This window comes from Diceros bicornis, chromosome 38, assembly GCF_020826845.1.
Source record: "Diceros bicornis minor isolate mBicDic1 chromosome 38, mDicBic1.mat.cur, whole genome shotgun sequence".
Lineage (NCBI taxonomy): Eukaryota > Metazoa > Chordata > Mammalia > Perissodactyla > Rhinocerotidae > Diceros > Diceros bicornis.
The window spans coordinates 7,815,347-7,836,861 of record NC_080777.1 but is presented as its reverse complement, the minus strand read 5'-3'; the positions used below and the strand labels follow the sequence as shown (position 1 = coordinate 7,836,861).

Genomic DNA, 21,515 nt, shown 5'->3' with positions numbered 1-21,515 from the left:
AAAAAAAAAAAAAATCAAAGCAGAGGAAACATACCAAAATGGTAACACTAACAATTATTTCTGAAAGACTGGATTACAGATTAACTTTTTTCTTTATTCATTTTTGATTTTCCCAAATTTTCTTCAATATGTATAATGTACTTTTAAATCAAACACACATACACTTTTTTCTTTTTTAACAAACATTTTTAAAAAGTCAAGGCAACTTACCTTTCAGCCTTTGGGACGAGGTTAACAGATCAATTATTCTCCCCTGAGGAATATACAAAACCCAAGAGGATGTGCTAATAATCCCAACCACCTTTAGGACAAGACAGCCCACATCATGTTGACATTCTAAACTTCAAAGAATACACAAAAAATGAAAATCCTTCACAATCTACATCTACAGGCAGACTTAGTATCACAAACAAAGTAATTGCTCTTTTACTCTCCAGATGGCTCTGGTTCATACACCATGAGGGTTTGTTTTGTTTACTTTTTTGAGTTAGATGAGAATAACTTCCTTCTAAATTATTTCTGGTTCTATGGGCATTAAACATAGTTAGCAGGAAAGAAGTTATAACTACCATTAACCGCATAGACAAAAAAAAGCCTTGCTAAAACTCAAAAATCTTTCACTAGGACCATATTCCTAAAGGAAAGTTCTACGTCAGTGCTGCCAGAAAGGAACACAGGCATCAGCGTAGGTTTCTGCACTCAGAGAGTTAATTATTACAGTTATTTAATTCAATCCATTTTGGAATTTTGCTTTCTATAGCAACCAAAGAAAACAAACACAAATTACGCTTGGAAAAAAGCTGCAGAGTATCTTCTTGGTGCAAGTGTGGAAACACATCAGTGAGAAGTAGAAAATAATTACTTCTACCTAGAGAAATATGACTGTAAAGCTAGCCATTCTCAATCAAATGGACTGAAACCGATCACTTGTTGGCATTTATCCAGCAACAATTATAAAAAATGTTCATTTTCTATAAAATGGAAGACCAATAAAAGTCAGGCTAAAAATCTATTTTACCTAAAGGAGACAGACTAAAGCACGGATTGGCGTTAAAACTGGACCAACTCTGCCCACAGCTGTTTTTATAAGACCTGTGAGCTAAGAATGATTTTTACATTTCTTCAGGATTGTAGACAACAACAAAAAGCAAAAACAGACAAACAAAAAAACAGAACACAAATACAGACCATATGTGGCCCTTAAAGCCTAAAATATTTACTATCCGGCCCTGTATAGGAAAAGTTTGCTGACCCTGGAGTAGACAGAGAAGTAGTAAACTCGAAAGCCAAATAATTTCCAGATATTTTTAAAAATTCAAATATAATTAGGGGCTGGCCCGGTGGCGCAAGTGGTTAAGTGCACACACTCTGCTGCGGCGGCCCAGGGTTCACTGGTTTGGATCCCGGGCGCGCACCAACACACCGCTTGTCAAGCCATGCTGTGGCGGCGTCCCATACAAAGTAGAGGAAGATGGGCACAGATGTTAGCCCAGGGCCAGTCTTGCTCAGCAAAAAAAGAGGAGGATTGGCAGATGCTAGCTCAGGGCTGATCTTCCTCACACACACACAAAAAAATTCAAATATAATTAAAAGTACAGAAAACATATAAACTTCCAGTTAAACTTGCTGGACTGAGTACACACAATTACCTCTGATCCTCAGTGCAACCCCACTAAGAGGAATAAGGAAGCCAGTTTAGAGAATCCTAGAAAGGTTCAGGAATTGGAAGGTTCCAGGTTCTTTAAAAGCTCAAGCCTAGATAAAAACAGGAGCTTTGGTTTAAAATCTCTCTAAAAAGCAGGTAAGCCTCCCTCACATTGTGTTTGGCAACCCCAAGCAGGCATATTTGCCCCTACTTCAGCAGAGGGCTGGATGTTTACTAGGGAACATGAATCACAGATGCTCTAGACGAGAGGACACTGGGCTAGGAGTGAACTGCAGGACCAAAACCAGAGAGAAATGAAAACCAAAGTTTCCCTAGTAAATGGTAAACAACCCCCCTCAGCTCCCTTCTCCTGCCTAGTTCCTGAATGCTGGCAACTAGGTTCATACATTCCAGGCAGGAGACACGAGTATTTTTCATGAAAAACTAGCTCCAAAGATAAGCCTTACAAATATTTGAAAGACACTTATGTCTGAGGGTTCCCCTATGAAACCTCTGCCTCATCACCTTACAATAGAGGCTCTACTCAAGGTTACAATAAGCTGTTCAGTGCTTTACCCTTTAACACAAATGAATACCCAAGGATCACCAGACATGTGAAAAAGCTTCCAACATGGGAAAAGAAAGTCTAAAAATTTTTTTAAAAAGGAAAAATTAAAATTTTTATTTAATAACCTCAGAGACAGAAGCTAATGTGTCCATGAAGCAAAGCAAAGTACCAGAAAGAAACACCACTCAGAGAATAAAAACCTTGAAAATTAAAAATGCAAAAACAGAATTACAAAAATAATCTTTAATAGGTTGGAAAATAGAGTTGAGACTCTCTCCTAGAAAACAGAGCAAAAAGACAAAGATGGAAAAGATAAGAGAACTAGAAGTTCCATCTAGAAGATCCAATATCTGAATATTAACAGTACCAGAGTGAAAACAAAAAAAAGAAAGGAAATTACCAAAGAAATAATACAGGAAAATTTCCCAGAAAAGAAGCATACAAGCTTACAAACTGAAAAGACTACCAAATGTTCAGCACAATCACTAAAATAATAAACAAAAAGGCAATAACTGAGAAATTTCTGAACACTGGAGATAAGGAGAAAATTCTAAAAACTTCTAGAAAAACAGGTCATATACACAGGGTCAAGAATGAAATAACTACAGACAAGAGTATGAATACTGAAAGCTAGAAAACAACGGAATAATACCTTGAAATTCGGGGCGGGGGAGGTAATTATTTCCAACCTAGTTTTTATGCCCCATCATATGCAACAGTAAAAATAAATAAGTTTTTGAAAAGGCAAAGTCTCAAAAATTTTACTTCCCATGCACTCTTTTCTCAAGAAGCTACTGGAAGTGTGCACTTCCAAAGTAAGGGAATAAATCACCACCACCACCACCACCACCACGGAAAATAAGGGATTCAGGGACAAGGGAATCCAACACCAAAGAGAGACGGCAATTTCCAGGATGACAGCTGGGCAGGAGACTCAGAAGACAGAAAGCACAGACTGGACCAAGAATTTAAGGACATCTAGGAGAGATGTCTTTAAAAAAAAGTTCACCTAAGGACAAAGAAAACAAATAGTAATTGCCTCTATTCGAAAGACAGAGTTTGCAGAAGAACTAAAATATAATCAAAGTGCGTGATCTCTCCTGACTATGAATAAAATATGAACTGACATTGATTTAATCATAAAATATGGTATCATAAAATTAGGAGTTTGGGAAGAGGGAAGGAGGAAGAAACACATATGTAAGTTAGAATTTTTCCTTAAAAGTTAAAACAGCAGCAGGAAAATGGAGATAAATGCCAGAAGAAACAGTTAAAATAATAGAAAATGGTTGCCTCAGGGGAGAGGGTCTTAGAGATGGGAAAAAAAGAGACAGAGGACAGCTATTTTTCATTATAACTTCTATAGTACAATTTGACCTTTTTTTTTTTTGTGAGGAAGATCAGCCCTGAGCTAACATCCATGCTAATCCTCCTCTTTTTGCTGAGGAAGGCCAGCTCTGAGCTAACATCTATTGCCAATCCTCCTCCTTTTTTTCCCCAAAGCCCCAGTAGATAGTTGTGTATCATAGTTGCACATCCTTCTAGTTGCTGTATGTGGGATGCGGCCTCAGGATGGCCGGAAGAGCGGTGCATCGGGGCGCGCCCGGGATCCGAACCCGGGACGCCAGTAGTGGAGCGCGAGCACTTAACCGCTACGCCACGGGGCCGGCCCACAACTTGACCTTTTAAATTGCTTTCTTTTTTTTTTTAATTATTTATTTATTTATTTATTTTTCCCCCAAAGCCCCAGTAGATAGTTGTGTCATAGCTGCACATCCTTCTAGTTTCTGTATGTGGGACACAGCCTCAGCATGGCCAGAGAAGCGGTGCGTCAGTGCGGACCAGGGATCCGAACCCGGGACGCCAGCAGCGGAGCTCATGCACTTAACCGCTAAGCCACGGGGCCGGCCCTTAAATTGCTTTAGTTTCCACTTTGATAAAAAGGTAAAATGAGTAAACTCATATGCTCAATTTCAGTAATCAATTCATAAGACATGACATATGGGGCAGGCAGAATAATAGCCCCCCAAAATGTCCACATCCTAATCCCGAGAACCTGTGAATATGTTAGTTTACATGAAAAGGGGGAATTAAGATGGCAGCTGACCATATCCTGGACTACCCACGTGGGCCCAATGTAATCATCACAAGGGTCCTTAAAATTGGAAGGGGAGGAAGACAAGTCAGAGGGAGATTTGAAGATGTTACACTGCTAGCTATGAAGATGGAGGTAGAGGCCACAAGCTAAAGCATGCAGGTGGCAGCTGGAAGCTGGAAAAGGCAAGGCAACAGATTCCTCCCTAGAGCCTCCAGAAGGAGCACATCTCTGCTGACACCTTGATTTTAACCCAGTGAGACCCATTTTGAACTTCTGACCTCCAGAACTGTAAGACCACGCGCGTTGTTTTAAGCCATTCAATTTGTGGTAATGTGTTACAGGAGAAATAGGAAACTAATACAAGACACAAAACACACTTTCCCAAGCAATTAAAAATAGAAACGGCTTCTAGATTACGTTCTTATTAAAATATAAGTATTTAACTTTACAGTTCTAAGACAGCACAAATAATTTGATAACATCTTTATAATCACAGTTACCAAGCCCAAAGCTCTGAAAGATTAAGTGCCTTCCATCTGAAATTAATTATACAAAAGGTTATTGGTCTCACACTTCAATTGCTAGAATAAGTTTACAGAGAAATCATATTTTTCTCTTCTCTCCGGAGGTAAACGTAGAGGGAGGTAACAAATTATTTCAATGTCTCTTCCAGCCTTTATTTGATGAAATGAAAGCCATAAAATCTATGGGTTGGAAAGGATATTAAAGATAGGTGACTGAATTGCACAACCAAAGGTCAAATCCCCTCTATATATCCAGTTGGCCTACAATAATTTGTTATTGGATACACAGATAAAAAAGATGTAAATTGTAACATCCATAACCTAAAATGTGAGGGAGGGAGGAGTGTAGAGTTTCTGTATGCTACAGAAGTTATCAGCTTAAACTAGTATAACTATAAAATATTTTATATAAGCCTCCTGGTAACCACAGAGAAAAAACCTGTAGTAGATACACAAAAGATTATGATAAAGGAATCAAAGCATATCCAATCTAGCAATTCTAACTTATGCTTGAATACTTCCTGGTGATGAGAACACACTGTCCCAAAGCAGTCTATTCCACCTTTGGATAACTGTGATTTTTAGTTCTTTATTCTGAGTTGATCTCTCTCATTTCTGTCCAGGGGTCTATTTCCAGTCCTCAGCATTAAATAAAACACATCTAACAGATCAGACCTCAAAAAAGCTCAAAATACCCATCATGTTTGCCCTGAGTTCTCTGTTCTCTAGGCAAAACATCCCCAGCTTATTCATTCATACCTCCCAAAGACCTACATTTAAATCCCAGCTCTGCTATTTACTAAATATATAACACGGGCAAGTGTTTTAACCTTTCTGAGCCCCAGTTCTGTTATCAATAAGATGGAGATAATAACTTCTCCTTAGGGTTCTTGTGAGGGTTAGAAATAGCCTGTTCCAAAGTCTTGGTACAGTGCCTGCACAGAGCAGACACTGACTATACAGCAGCTATTATGATAATGAGGGCAGGGATTTGAATTCCCACATTATACAAGTTGCTCTCTTCTGAATGAGCTCCATTTTGTCTTTAACCCTAAAGGATGATGCCTTAAACTAAAAGCAGTATCTATCCAGTGTTGTCTGATCCCTGCAGAAGAGAGCAGGCCCACCTCTCCCTACCCTCACCCTAGTTACTATATTTCCACCAAAGCAGCCTAATATCAAATCTGTTTTCCTTCATGGCCTATCTATCACACTGTTGCCTCACAGAAAATATACTTTGAATAAAATCCATCTTTTAGAAACTTTAAAATTAAAACTATATCTCCCCCATGTTGGATGGAGAAAAAAAACCCGACTGATAAATTTTTATACTACTTATAAGAAAGTATAATACAATGCAGTGTTTCTGAGCCAATAAATACAAAACATTGTGGAAACTGCCTGGCATGTACTTAATAAAAGTGGACTTTTTTCCCCCATTAATTCAACATATCCCATAATGTATTCCTGGAAACCTCTCCAACAACACAAGCAGCCACAGAATACCAATTGCCAGGTACTCTGCTAGGAGTTTATATACATAATTTCTTATAATTCTTACAACAACTCTTTGAGTAAAATGAAGACACAGAGTTTACACAACTGAGTGACAGAACTAGGAAAGAGTACCCCAGGTAGTGTTGACTCTGGAGCTCAACTTCCTAAATACTGAGCCAGGGTAGCTCTCATTTTAGTTAATTGATAAAAGTAAACATTATCTCCTCCTAGGTGTTGGCTACCAGAGTGTGTTCACTTTGTGAAAATTCATCAAGCTATACACTTAGGATTTGAGTACTTTTCTGTGTGTGTGGTAAATAAAAGGGAGGCCTCAGGCAAATGTTAAAAGCACTTATGATACCGAACTTCTTAACCTCAAATTGGTGTGCCCAATGCACAGCATGCCAATCACTGAAATACCAGTGCTTGGACATGGAGAAAGGTTTATTCAAACTGGCCAAAATGAGAAGGTGGGAGGATAGGTTCTCTCAAATCCACCTTCACAAGAGAAGAAAGCAGGGGGTTTTACAGAGCTAAGGGGGCTTGGCAGGAGGCTTTTTGGAGAAACAAAGGGGAAGTCCTGTTCCTTTCACTCCAGATAAGCCCTTGGGCAATCTGACTTCTGAGTGTCAACTGCAGCTGGGGGCTGGTTATTTGGTGATCATAACTGAAGGCATTCTCTTTCTTCTGTGAAACAAGCTCATAAATCCTTGTGACCCTTGAGTCACCCCTCAGGTTAAACAAGAAAACAGCTAATTGACAAGATTAACTTCATCTACGTCTGTGCTGGGAACAAGGTGGAAAGATAATCTTATTGAATATTTACAGTAACCCTCGGTACCAACTTCAATCCTCACTGTCTTTTTTCCCTTCTTCATTCTTGTAGGAAGCAGGGTGTTGATCGTTCTGGCTACTTCCTGCTGAAAAGGGACAAAGATGGGGAAACTGGGGAATGAAATTTTTCAACCTGAGATTGAAAATACTCTCGAGTACCAGGTTATATTTTGCATTATTAGAATTTTTGCACCTTGTTCAACAGTTTTAGTAGAACATCTAAAAGCACATTTTATCACCAAATATCGGGCCAGAAGGATAAGAAGTACAGACAACCCAAATTTTAATAGTCCCTGAAGAACACATCTAATCCCTTGGGGAATCCAAGAGAACAGTCCTGAAAACCAGTCTAGATATTATAAACTGGAATTATCAAGGGATCCTCAGTCATGCACTTTATAAGGTTTGTGATGACATATCCAACCTCTAGAAAGATTACTTGCCTTTGCCAACATCTGAGAAATTCTAATAATCCAATTGTTCCTCCAGGCTTGGGTGTCAAAGTCAACAAGGAAGCATAATAGCCAGTTTACAGACAGAAAACAAAAACCTCAAAGACAATTTACAGAACTAGAATCTACGGGGCCACACTGGTGGCGTAGTGGTTAAGTTCACGCACTCTGCTTCGGCAGCCCAGGGTTCGCTGGTTCAGATCCCGGGCACAGATCAATGCACTGCTTGTCAAGCCATACTGTGGCAGGCATCCCACATCTGAAGTAGAGGAAGATAGGCACGGATGTTAGCCCAGGGCCAATCTTCCTCAGTAAAAAGAGGAGGATTGGCAACGGATGTTAGCTCAGGGCTAATCTTCCTCACTCACTCACACACACACACACACACACACACACACACACACACACACACGAACTAGAATCTAATGTCTACAAGTATGTATTATAGTGTCTACCAAAACATAATTTTTCTCTCTAAAATCTCCCTCATTTTGGGTATTATGTTAAGTGAAATAAGCCAGAAAGAAAGACAAACACCAAACGATTTCACTTATATGTGGAAGATAAACAAACACATGGATAAAGAGAACAGATTAATGGTTACCAGAGGGGAAGTGGGGGGCCGGCAAAAGGAGGAAAGGGGCACACATGTATGGTGATGGATAAAAACTAGACTATTGGTGGTGAGCACAATGGAGTCTATACAGAAACTGATACATAATAATATACACCTGAAATTACACAATGTTATAAACCAATATGACCTCAATAAATAATTTTTAAATGCTAAAATAAAATCACCCTCATTTTTACCAAGGATAGCCAAATTAAGACTGTTTGGCTTGGCCCAATTATTTACATAAGTACAGCAAGAACAGCAATTGATCATATAGGCTCTTTTAAATCTGCTTAGCTGGAACTTTTTATAAGGAATCTCAGATTGAACTTTAAAGGCCTCTAGAGGCCAGGAAAGCCAAGGTCTTGTCATGAGACTCTGCCTGTAGCACCTACAGATTTGGGTGAATTCCTCTCTTCTCTTGAGATTCCCCAAAATATCCTCAAGTTCTTTGCACCTGCCAGGGAAGCAACCTTCTTTACTCACCTGGTAAGGTTTTTGGGAACCACGTAAGCAAGGCACCAGGCCAATATTTCCAAGTGGCTTTACTCTATAAAGTCAACAAAGGCTCCTCAAAAGCTGTCTGGGGGCCGGCCCGGTGGCGCAAGCGGTTAAGTGCGCGCGCTCCGCTGCGGCGGCCCGGGGTTCGCTGGTTCGGATCCCGGGCGCGCACCGACGCACTGCTTGGTAAGCCATGCTGTGGCGGCGTCCCATATAAAGTGGAGGAAGATAGGCACCGATGTTAGCCCAGGGCCGTCTTCCTCAGCAAAAAAAGAGGAGGATTGGCGGATGTTAGCTCAGGGCTGATCTCCTCACAAAAAAAAATAAATAAATAAAAAAAAAAAAAAAAAAAAAAAAAAAAAAAGCTGTCTGGTCATATCTGAGTCTATGCATGTTTTTCTCAAATATGACATTCCACTCACAGCTTTGGTAATATAACCAATGTTTCCAATTGTGTCCTACTATAAGGAGAACAGATTCTTATTGAACTTATACAAATAACTATACTGCCACGAAAATAATACTTACTAAGAGTTTCCAAATTCTGGGGGGATCAGGTAGGGAGAAAAAGGTAAATGTTCCAATTCTGCTTACAAAGGTATAATGTACCAAATTGCTGTAAGTCATAGTTAGCTTAAGAGAAAAGAGAAAAAGTTTTCCTTAAATCTGGAAAAACAAAACATTTAAAAAATCAGCAACATTTCAAACAAAAAGTCATAAAAATTATAATCATAAAAATCTTTATCATGAGCAGACTAAAAGTTTAAGAAAATTATCCTTTTAAGAGAAGGAAAAAAACCAAATTCTAATTTTGTACCAGCTTACTTGTGATATTAAAATTCATTAACTTACCTGAATTCATTTTAATCTTAGCCAACTTGACCCTGTACAAAATTCTTTTCTCAGAGTTTTTCTTCCACAAACTTTCTATAATCTTTTTTAACAAACAAAAATATCTTTATTTCTTATACCTTTAGTGAAAACATATATCTTACTTCCCTTGAATACAAAGATGTTTCTCTATTAATTTTAGTAGCTTCAATCACATATATTAATTAGAATTTTTAGCCCTTAGAAACCTTAATTTTTGGTGAAAACTAAGAAGTAAGCTATTATAAACTGCCTTTTACATTAGCATTCTGTGGCTTGGCAAATTTATAAATACTTCTTATAATTTCTGGAAACATGTTACTTCATAGTACAATCTTTATAAGACATGTTTACTAATAGATCCAAGTATCTTTTGGTTTCTCTGTAATAAGAAGCCAAGGGTAGACAAACCTATATTTAGTGGTCTTTTTACAGGTACCAATAAAACAATTATGATGAAAGCTCTCTAAAAATTTTTCCAATTTAGAAGTTTTTCCAATTTGGAAGTTTTTCCAATTTAAAGATCCATTGTCTGGCCATTTTCTCTGAAGTCTAAAGAATATCGTGGCCTGGGGCCGGCTCCATGGCTTAGCGGTTAAGTGCGAGCGCTCCACTGCTGGCGGGCCGGGTTCGGATCCCGGGCACGTACCGACGCTTCTCGGGCCATGCTGAGGCCGCGTCCCACATGCAGCAACTAGAAGGCTGTGCAACTATGACATACAACTATCTACTGGGGCTTTGGGGGAAAAAAATAAATTAAAAAAAAAAAATTAAGAATATCGTGGCCATGTGGTGTTATAAAAGAATATCACCTTTTTCCTTTTTCATGGGCTCATAGCTATAAGTCACCCGATTTTGGAGAATGTAGCCCATGGGGCTACAGGTGCGGATCGAATTAGTATTCCCCATAGCTGACTCACACACAAGACAAATGCACCCACACAAAGACAAAATCCAACTGCTATAGGACAAAAACACAAGGTGAAGTCCAACAATCCCCTAGATCTCTCCCAAACAAGGGGCCCTCCTTTCCAATCACACAAAATGCAAAAGGAGAGACAGGGAATTTACGACCATGCGTGTCCTGGCAACTTACCCAGCAAATGCAAAACCCAAAGCAGACTGTAGTCCAATGTGTTTCTCCACTCCAAGCGAGCATTGCGCCAAGAGCGGCCAACGCCGGTGGGAAAGACAGAGTGGCAGAGGCAGTCCCCCAGGCAAAGACGTCCAGGTAGCTGCTGGGGATCACCAACCACTCGAACCCCGACTGGGGCCGTCAAGCCACCGGCACAAGACTCCTGGCTGGCTCACCAAAACTGATACCGAACCTCTTTATCTCAAGCTCATGTGCCCAACGTGTAGCAAGCCAATCACTGAGACATCAGTGCTTGGAGATGGAGAAAGATTTATTCAAATTGCCCAAAACTAGGGGCTGGCGCAGTGGCGTAGTGGTTAAGTTCACGCGCTCTGCTTTGGCAGCCCAGGGGTTTACCGGTTCAGATCCCGGGCGCAGACATACACACCGCTCATCAAGCCATGCTGTGGTGGCATCCCACATACAAAATAGAGGAAGACTGGCATAGATGTTAGCTCAGGGCCAATCTTCCTCACACACACAAAAAAATTGCTCAAGATGAGAAGGTGGGAGGATAAGTTCTCTCAAATATACCTCCACAAGATAAGAAAGCAGGGGGTTTTATAGAGCTCAGAAGTGTGGCAGGAGGAGTTCTGGAGAAACAACGGGGCAATCCACGCACTCCAGGGAAGCCCTTGGGCAATCTGACTTCTGGGCATCCACAGCAGCTGGGGGCTAGTTATCTGGGGATTGTAACTTCCTTGAGAGCATTCTCTTCCTTCTGTAAAACAAGCTCATAAATCCTTGTGATCCTTAAGTCACCCCTCAGGTTAAACAAGAAAACAGCTAATTGACAATATTAACTTTTTTTTCATCTATGTCTATGTTGGGAACAAGGTCAAAAGATAATCTTATTGAATATTTACAGTAACTCTCAGGTATCTGGCTTCACTTATATTAAAAATATATATATATATACATATAAAAACACGTATATAAACATATTCTTGAATCCAATTTTCAAAGGAAAATTTTAGTTCAGCTCAAATTTAGTATGAATTAGCAAATTTAAAAAAAAACGATGTTTGGGGCCAGCCTGGTGGCGTGGTGGTGAAGTGCACGTGCTCCGCTTTGGCAGCCCGGGTTTCACAAGTTCAGATCCTGGGCGCGGACTGACACACCATTTGTCAAGTCATGCTGTGGCGGCATCCCATATAAAGTAGAGGAAGATGGCACAGATGTTAGCCCAGGGCCAATCCTCCTCAGCAAAAAAAAGGAGGACTGGCATCGGATGTTTGCTCAGGGCTGATCTTCCTCACAAAAACAAAAAAAAAAGAAAAACAGATGTCTGAGAGGTATTAATATTCTTGGTGGCTATAATTTTCTTTCTTATAACTGTCTCTTAGGTCTCTATGTCCTCCTATACTACTACACACTTATGTCTAAAGGTGAAGACAATAAACAAAGAAGGGAAAAACAAACTCAAAATTTAATAGATGTTTAATAGTAACAATTAAACTTGAAATTATCTGAGGCTACACAACACTTAAGTCCACGAGGCACGCACTAATTATATATGTTACCAAAGAATAAATTACAGCTATACAGTATTTTAAAACATTAATGGAGCCAGTAGTAAAAGTTCTTGTACATGCATATATTTAAAGAAAACAAAAGAAAATGGAACCATTTCAGCATGTCCATATAATTGCTTCTCTGCTATCAGTAATATAATTGAGTGTAATCAACAGCAATGCTAGCGGAAATGCATTAACAATTCCATAAAAAAACCGAGTCCAACACTCAAGTTCCTCCAAATTCAACTACAGCTTCCTTTTACATATCACACCCTCAAAAATAATCCCCTCATACAACATACCCTAGATCTGTCTACTGAAAAGGCCTAGAAATAATGACCAATCCAGTAGCAATGAGCACCCACTCCCACTGCCTAGATTATAGCTCTTCAAATGCCAATTCCCACTAAAAGGAACCATGTCTCCTTGGAGAAATGGCTGATTCCTGCTGAGGCAGAAACCATATAAGACGAACCTGGACTATCTCATCATACCAGATAGCAAGGAAGCTACAGAAGACTACAAGTCATGTCAAATGAACTCAGGAGCCAATCTGATGAGGCTCCCACTTGCTGAAGATGGCATATCAAGAACAAGAGATAAAAAAAATTTGTTTTAAAAATCAAGTATGTTTAAAAACTCGAGTACATAATGACATTAAGAAACTTTATCACCTTTTGAGGCTGCTAGGGAAACAACTCATTCTTTTGAAAACTAATAAATCAAGGGAAAGAAGCATCGATCTTTTCTTTCCTATTGGAAATTGAACCCCAAACCAAATAGCATATGAGGAAAAGAACGCTGGTGAAGGAAAGACAATTAGAATATCACCATTTTCCAATCCCTAATGAATTAACAAATCCATTTTCAATTTACAAGAGTAAAACAAAAATCATTACATCAGCTAAATGCAGGCCTCCCAAAAGCTCTAATACTGTATTAGTAGCAATGGGATTTAGCATATCAATATTTGGAGGTGATTTTTTCCCCACTTCATTCAAAATTTCAAACCTGACAGCAATGTTATGTAGGAACTCAGAGTAGATGGTTCTCTCTCACTTTTCCAGATATCTGAAGAGACTCGTGATAAAGTGATCATGTATAGAAAAATAATATGAATCTTTCTCTTAGCGCTTAATATTTTCAAGCAAATATATTAAAGAAATTCCAAAACGTGAAAAGGCAATAGGGTAGGCAGTTTTGAACATTCTCCTCAGAACACCATCAGAAAAAGCAGGGTTCCCAGCCGGCCCCGTGGCGTAGCGGCTAAGTTCACGTGCTCCGCTGCTGGCGGCCGGGTCGGATCTCGGGCGCGCACCAACGCACCGCTTGTCAGGCCATGCTGTGGCGGCATCCCACATCAAGTGGAGGAAGATGGGCACGGATGTTAGCCCAGGGCCAGTCTTCCTTAGCAAAATGAGGAGGACTGGCATGGATGTTCACTCAGAGCTGATCTTCCACACACACACACACACAAACACACACACACACACACACACACACAGGAAAAAGCATGGATGTTCGCTCAGAGCTGATCTTCCACACACACACACACACACACACACACACACGAAAAAGCACGGTTCCTAACTGCTTTGCATCTCCTGTAGTGGGAAGAGCTGCCTTTGGAATGAGAGAGACAGAACCAATCCTGCCTCTTACTAATAGTAACTGAGCGGCCTGGGGCAAGTTCCTCCACTAAGAAGCCAGGACAATACCCTCACTGAAGGGCTTATGCAGGATTAAATAAAATAGTGCCTGACGTTTAGTGAACATCAGCCCAATAACTGGTGGCAATTATAACTCGGGAATTTTAAATTGATGCAACCATCTACCAGCTTAATCTAATGAGGTAATAAAGCATTAGAGAAGGAAAAATTCACCAAGAACCCTAAAAACCAAAATACAACTCCCCAGGTTAACTCCATCCAAGAAGTATAAAGGCTATAATAAAGCCAACCAGTTTAGTCCTTACCCAAAGAGATAAGAAAACCAGCTTAGCCTTGCTAAACTAGAACTGGACAACTTTGCTCTTCCCTTTAAAAACCTTCAATGGTTCCTCACTGTCTACTGAGAAAAAGGCTATTTACAACAGCATTCAAGTCCTTCCACCCATCTGACACCAACTTCCCTTCCTAGCTCTCTCCATCAAACTACTCCCTATTCGCCATTTCCCAGACACACATGCCTCGCCCTTTCACGGCTCCTGCCTTCCCCCCTCTCTGGAATGGCACCTGCTCCCTGGATCCTCCACATTGTACTGCAGTTGTCACTGCGTCTTTAACTCCTCTTCTGGACTCTAAGTTCCTTACTAGCAAAAGGGAATGTCACTTATAGCGGTAAACTAACATAAAACTTGACCCATAACAAGGATTCAACAATGTCTGAAGTTTAGATGGTAAAACGCTAACTTACATTTGCCCATATTGTCATCTATTATTTTACTTTTATCTTGATAAAATTAAGAGGGTAGGCAGTTGACATAATGGGTTCAGTCACTGGCCTGTGACCACTGTCACAGAGATGGAATGAGAAACAGAGCTCTTGATTCCCAATCCAAGTTATTTTCCATGGAAAAAGATATCCATGTTTTCCAGATTCTTATTTATTCCACAGTGGAAAATAAAATGTAATGTTATTTCTAATTCTTGTGAGATACTAGTATAAAACCACCAAGTAGTGATCTATCTACCTTGCAAGATTGATAAAAATGCCAAGTATTACACTGAAAAAATTCACACATTAAAACAAAGGCAGCAATGCTTGACTCACCCCACTTCCCATAATCCTTCTGACTGCTTTTCCATCCTTCTTTTTCTGTGTTCTCCCCAGCTAGGTATCTCATATACCGATAGCCTCTTCATCGCTAACTATATAATGATCCATGCAGAAAGGGAGCTTTTAACTGCTACACCACTATTTCTCCTTGTAAGTACCTGGATAGTGCCCTGAAAGCTTAACCCAGGAACTGAGTGAACCATACCTATCAATGTAGCTTTCTTCCTCTAAGGTGGCCGATAACTAGGCCCCCAAATGACAGGTTCCCCCAGGAGTCCTACCAGTCAACGAACATGTTAAAATAATGTTAGGTTTAGATCACTAAATCTTAAATCTGAGATGTCAAATTTCATCTAATCCAGCTCATATATATTTTCCATATATATATGGAAACTGAGTCTGGAAGAGAAAAGTTAATTGTCTAGGAGTTTACACCATAAATAGAATCCAGGGCTTCCTGACTCCCAAAGCTATGCTAAGTTTATTGTACATTATACAGTGTTCTAATGTTTCAAAGACGATATTACTACTATTTTCAAATAAGACAGACTCAAAAGATGAAATTACCCATTTGTTTTTTTGTTAGTCATGTGGCAAAAGCTAGGATTAGAAGTTGGTTCTTCTCTATTCTTACACATTCTTCTGCTATGATATACTTTAATCTTATTGAACACTGGAAAAATAAGTTCCAAGAAAAGAAATTTAAGGTGCAATGTAGTTACATGAATTGTTCAGAAACCACCTGGTTTTTATATAAGTTGTCCTGTATCACCACCACAGGAAACTCTAAATTCAAGCCAGTGACCTAAGGGTCAAGTGATTCAAAACCCATTAGTCGTTACCAAGTCCCCAAGCTAGCTGGTGCACAGAGGGCTGAACTCATTGGACAACGATGATGAATATTTCAAGGGTAAACTTTTTAATAAAAAATGCAATGAACGTGGAAAGATCAAATGCTCTGCACATTTTATAAAAGAGAGACCTTCATTACCTGGCACAATTAAAGTTATTTTGAGAGAAAACAAATAACTTTTGAGCAGTTTGAACTACTCGACTTCAGCTAGTAAAATATGTACTCCAAATGGTACTCCCTCCGGGAGGAGTGTCATAAATATGCTGTTCTGGAATGTATACGGAACCTAGCAACCACTTTTAAACTTTCATTTGCCGAAGTCTCTCCCTGCCCATCCACCCCACGAGATCTAAATATCTCTAAATCAAACTAAAGGGCTTCTCATCAGTCTTTCCCACTGACAAGATCATGTGACCGGTATCACCACCATCTGACTAAGCGAATCAACCAACAAAAAATCCACACACCACAATCTTGCTCTAAGAAACATTTTACAATTAATTCTGCGAGACGCACAGAGAGTTCTTTCAAACCTTACTCTGAAAATTCACTCTTGCACATTGCTTATAACGTAAAATTTTAACCATCTAGAAGTTGCTAGAACAGAGTGGGCATCCCTTCTCTTTACGGTTTGACAAGCCAGAGGGGATGTATTAGCTTAAGACTTTACTTCCTCGTCTCTACCACATCAACACTGCCAGGTGATCACGTCCTATTCGAGTTTATGGTTCCCCAGAATGACTGGAAAGGGGAGGTTATGGAACCTATAGAAAGATTTCTTCCACTATGGAAAAAGGGTAAAAATCGCTGGGAGTCTGATGCGCCAAGACGTAGGCAGCAGGGAAAGGAACGTGACGGTGGGATCCTCCGGGAGGGAGGGGGCTCCTGCTTCCACCCCGGCTCGTGGAAACCCGAGAAGCTGAATCAGGTAACACGCCCTGGTCACCTCGGGGAGGCGGGGCTCCGACTGCTAAACCCAGGTTCCAGGCCCTGCAGGGGTGTGACCCGGTGGCCCAGCGGGTGGTGACAAACTTCGGGTGCCCCCAAGGACGGCGCTGGGCTCCGGTCGCCGCGGCCAGCACGGGTGGCCCGGTCCCGTCGCCCCGAGGGCCACCCCGGCCGGGGCCGGACTGCCGGGGCCGCCCGGCTCACCTTTGAAGAAGCGCAGCGCCAGGCTGTACAGCTCCTCCAGGCCGAAGCCCCAGCGCTGCTCCAGCCGCCGCGCCTCCTCCGCCGCGCCCCCGGCCGCCGCCTCTCCGGGCTCCGGCCGCTCCCCGGCGGCGCCCGCGCCCCGGCCCGCCCCGCGCGGCGAGGGGGGCGGCAGCGGCGGCGGCAGCAGCGGGGCGCCCTCCGCGCCGGGCCGCTCCTCCGGGTCCGGGCTGAGCGTAAGGCCGTCGACGGACACCTCCAGCCGCTCTGCGTTCAGCACCGCCGCCATCTCCGGCTGCTGCGCCTCCTCGGCGGGCACAGGCGGCGGCCACGTATCGACTTCCTGCTGACCTCTGACCCCCGCCGCCGACACCGGAACTTCCGCCGCGGAGGAGGATCCCGGGGCCCCGCCCCCTCGGGGCCACCCGCCACGCCCCCGGCTCTCAGGGTCCCGAGCGCCCTGCCCCCACCGTCTCCCGTGCCCCTCTGGGCCTCGATCTTCCGGGTGGGCGTCTTCCCCCGCCGACCCCGCCCCTCCCCTTCGCCAGCGGCTGGGGGGGTCCGGGGGGCGGGGTCGCACGAGCCCCGCGGGGGTCTGCGGGGAGGGTGACCGGACAGGCCAGGGTCCTACCCCCAGGTCGGAGACCGCTCCCGTTTGTAGACTTGTGTAGTTGGCAGGACTCTTGCCCACCACAGTTTTTCTTTGGTTTTCACGGCAACTCAGGAAATGCAGGGCAAATGCCTTTTTTTTTTTTTTTCAAAGGGGAAACTGAGGCTGCAGAGAAATTCAGTGGCTTCTCTGAGATTGTGATCCGGCAGAGCCTCGTTTTGCAGAAACTGAAGCTCGTGCAATTTGTGGGGGCCTCGTTAAGAAAAATATACAAAAAATTACGAGCAGAAAGTTAGGTAGGCAAGTGAATATGTATGTAGAATGAGAAAGAAATCACAAATGCCATTTGGAAAAGTTAACAAAATTCACAAACGTCACACGCGTAAAGATAACATTTTTACCTGCCTGACACACTTCTACAGGGTGTCCGAAAGTCCAGAAACATAATTATTTTGTTTTCTTTGAGATTGAAAATGCCCTTGACGACACTGTGTGTGTTCACCTGAGTTTCTAGACTTGATGGGCACCATTTATGATCATTTTTCACATATTTTTTGACTGCATACTTGTGATCACCTTTTCCTATGATAATTTTTGTAATATTCTCTATAAAGGAAATAGATAAGTCTTTTTTTTAGCATGGTGGTCAAAATTTGTTTTTTTATTGTTTATAAGTTTCACCTTCACAACTTCTTACTAAGATTGGTGTGTACTTTTTAGGATTATTGTCAAATTTGGGAAAACCTGTATAAAGTTTTTCTCACATCTGAGCTATAATATTTCAGGGCTGTTTGGCTGCGTCAATGGCAATTTTGTGTGTGGTTTTTACTGGATCCCCAGCGTTTTTCCCAACAAGATTTGTCTGCTACGTTATGACAGGATCTGATCCATTAAGATGAACAAATCGTGACTTCACATACAGACAGACTCACTGTAGTGCAACCACAACTGTGTGTCCCATATTCTAATATATTTCATTTTGCATGATTCACATAAAAACAAAAGTATAGTGAGGCCCAGCACGGTGGTGCAGCGGTTAAGTGCCCGTGCTCAGCTTCAGAGCCAAGGTTCTCAGTTTGAGATCCTTACATGTGCAGTGCATGTGTGCCACTTGTCAAGCCATGCTGTGGTGGCTTCCCATATAAAGTAGAGGAAGATGGGCATGGATGTGAGCCCACGGCCAATCTTCCTCAGCAAAAAAGAGGAGGATTGGCATCAGGTGTTAGCTCAGGGCTGATCTTCCTCACCAAAAAAAATAATTAAAAAAAAAACAAAAGTAAGGCCTGCCCCATGGCTTAGCGGTTAAGTGCGTGCGCTCTGCTACTGGCGGACCGGGTTCGGATCCCGGGCGCACACCGATGCACCGCTTGTCTGGCCATGCTGAGGCCGCGTCCCACATACAGCAACTAGAAGGATGTGCAGCTATGACGTACAACTATCTACTGGGGCTTTGGGGGAAGAAAATATAATAAATAAAATTAAAAAAAAAAAAAGTATAGTGCATTTATGAATGTGTATATTACATTACTTAGTAGATTTCTGATGCGTGAGAACTTCCATTTTAGGTTAGGCATTTTAGATTAGGCATTGAGAAAACCGATCCCTGCACTTATAATATTTTACTTCTGATAGTTGGAAGGATTTTCTAGGGACTAGTTTCTCCTTTTCTTTTAAATCTTTTTTCTCCTCCACTACCCATGTATTTCCCGTGCCAGGCATCACAGAGCTCCTTTGCCCTCTGGCCCTGCACCTTTGTGACATGGTGCTGGCTGAGTTGGTATAATGGGCAGTAGGTGTATTCCAGAAAGCCATTCCTACACCCACGGTGAGCAATAATTTAACAGCATGCGGAAGTGACTGCAAACCACATAAATGCATGCCACTAAACCCAAATTAAATGTATTCCTTATTCAATCATTGTCCCCTTAGCCAGATCCCAAAAAAGCCCATGTCCATTCCTATGCCATCTAATGCAGAGGAGATGTGATGGAAGGAAGTCAAAATGCAAAGAGACAGTGGTCTTAAATATCTTACTTTAGAAACTTTCACAGAAACATTTGACCAGGTGGATATACTGCTAGGACTCCTCCAAGGGCCTTGGAAGGGGCCTGTGTAAGGGAGGGGCCTGAAGCTTAAGCTTCATTCATTCATGGTAAACCCACTTCTAGTTGGAGGGGACTCACAACTAATTCCCCTACTCCAAGCCCGGTGGTTTTTCCACTTAGCTTGGATCTTTTTTTTTTTTTAATTTTTATTTATTTATTTTTTTCCCCCAAAGCCCCAGTAGATAGTTGTATGTCATAGTTGCACATCCTTCTAGTTGCTGTATGTGGGACGCGGCCTCAGCATGGCCGGAGAAGAGGTGCGTCGGTGCACGCCCGGGATCCGAACCCCGGGCTGCCAGCAGCGGAGTGCGAGCGCTTAACCGCTAAGCCATGGGGCCGGCTCTAGCTTGGATCTTTAGATTTAGCTTTAAGTACTTAAAAATATGCATATAATAAGACCTAACCTCCAAGAAATCATAAATATATTACCTTATTGGGTCTAGCACAGTGTACCTTTAGTACTCAATAACTTTTGAGGGTGGTAACGGGATGGGTAAGTATAACTCTACTTCATGGGATTTTAGATTCTGTTTTCCAAGTTTTCTACAAAAAGTATTTCTTTTGTAATCAGAAAAAAACATTTTTAAAGACAATGTCAGCACAAATAATCCATAATCAACCTATAACTCGAAATTGGGGTGAGTTTATTACACAAGCCAATTTGAAGACTATAGCCCAGGGTGAATTTTCCACGGAGGAAGGAAGCTCTCTGAAGAAGTGAAGTGTACAGAGTGGTTATGTACCATCTCGGAACAAAGAACATACATCACACATGACAGGAATATCTCTTTTATTACAGTCACAAGATGTTTTGCTGGCACAGCAAGTCAGGGGTCAGCAGGTCAGTAATTAATCCTTAGTTTCTGGGAAGAAACGCTTATCCTTAAAGAAATGCTGATATGGGGGAGGCAGCATCCCTATCTTTAAGGACATCATTCTTGGCTTTGGGACATTATAAATGTTTAAAGCAGATGTACAATGCATGCTCAACAGGCCACGTCAGGCCTTTCTAGAAAAACAAGTTCAGGCCGAATTAGTTTTAAACCAAATGGCTTCCTCATATACTCCAATATATCCTTTTGCTTTTCATGTATTCATCAAACAGTATAAATATTAAAACCTATAGAATATACCTAGGAAGATGGATAGGTCAAGTATGATAAACTAATCATTGTTGATATTTTTTGATTGTTTGGAATTTAGCATATTGAATATTCTTGAAAAACCTGCACATCCTCTAGATCAAACATTTAAACCTCTTCCTAATAGAGCCATCAAGGAATGTCATGTAGGTAGTTGCTTTTAGTGACCTAAAGAAGATTAGGGAATATAACTTTCCTTTAACAACTCATTGTGGGAAATGAGTTCCAGATGTTCACTGCAATAAGCGGTCAGACTTGAACGTGCATGAGAATCACCTGAGGGTCTTGTTAAACTGCAGATTCCAACACAGAAGGGAGTCAGGTCTCCTAAGAGTCTGCATTTCTAATAAGCTTTCTGCGCTGCTGCTGCTGTCTGCAGACCGCATTTGGATAGCAAGAGTCTAGGCAACTTGTTCACAGCTTTATTGAGATATAACTGATGTCCAATTAACTGCAAATACTCAGTATTTACAATTTGATGAGTTTTGACTTTCGCATATACCTGTAAAACCATTACCACAATCAGGATAACAAACATATCCATCACCCTTCTGTAATCCTTCCCTCCCCCAAGACTTTTCAATAGACATTTGTTATAATGTGCTTGTCATAATAGAATCC

General features: G+C 41.5%; 1 protein-coding gene across 2 annotated transcripts in view; it reads right to left on the bottom strand.

Annotated features, from left to right (window-relative positions):
- ACBD3 (acyl-CoA binding domain containing 3) overlaps positions 1 to 17,367 on the bottom strand; it is a 41,466-nt gene extending 24,099 nt beyond the window's left edge. For both annotated transcript variants that reach the window (XM_058533598.1, XM_058533599.1), the window contains exon 1: positions 17,041 to 17,367. In XM_058533598.1, coding sequence (XP_058389581.1) covers positions 17,041 to 17,326 — 286 coding nt within the window. In that variant the 5' untranslated portion in view covers positions 17,327 to 17,367. The remainder of the gene's footprint in view (positions 1 to 17,040) is intronic.
- Between the last annotated feature and the right edge of the window lie 4,148 nt (positions 17,368 to 21,515).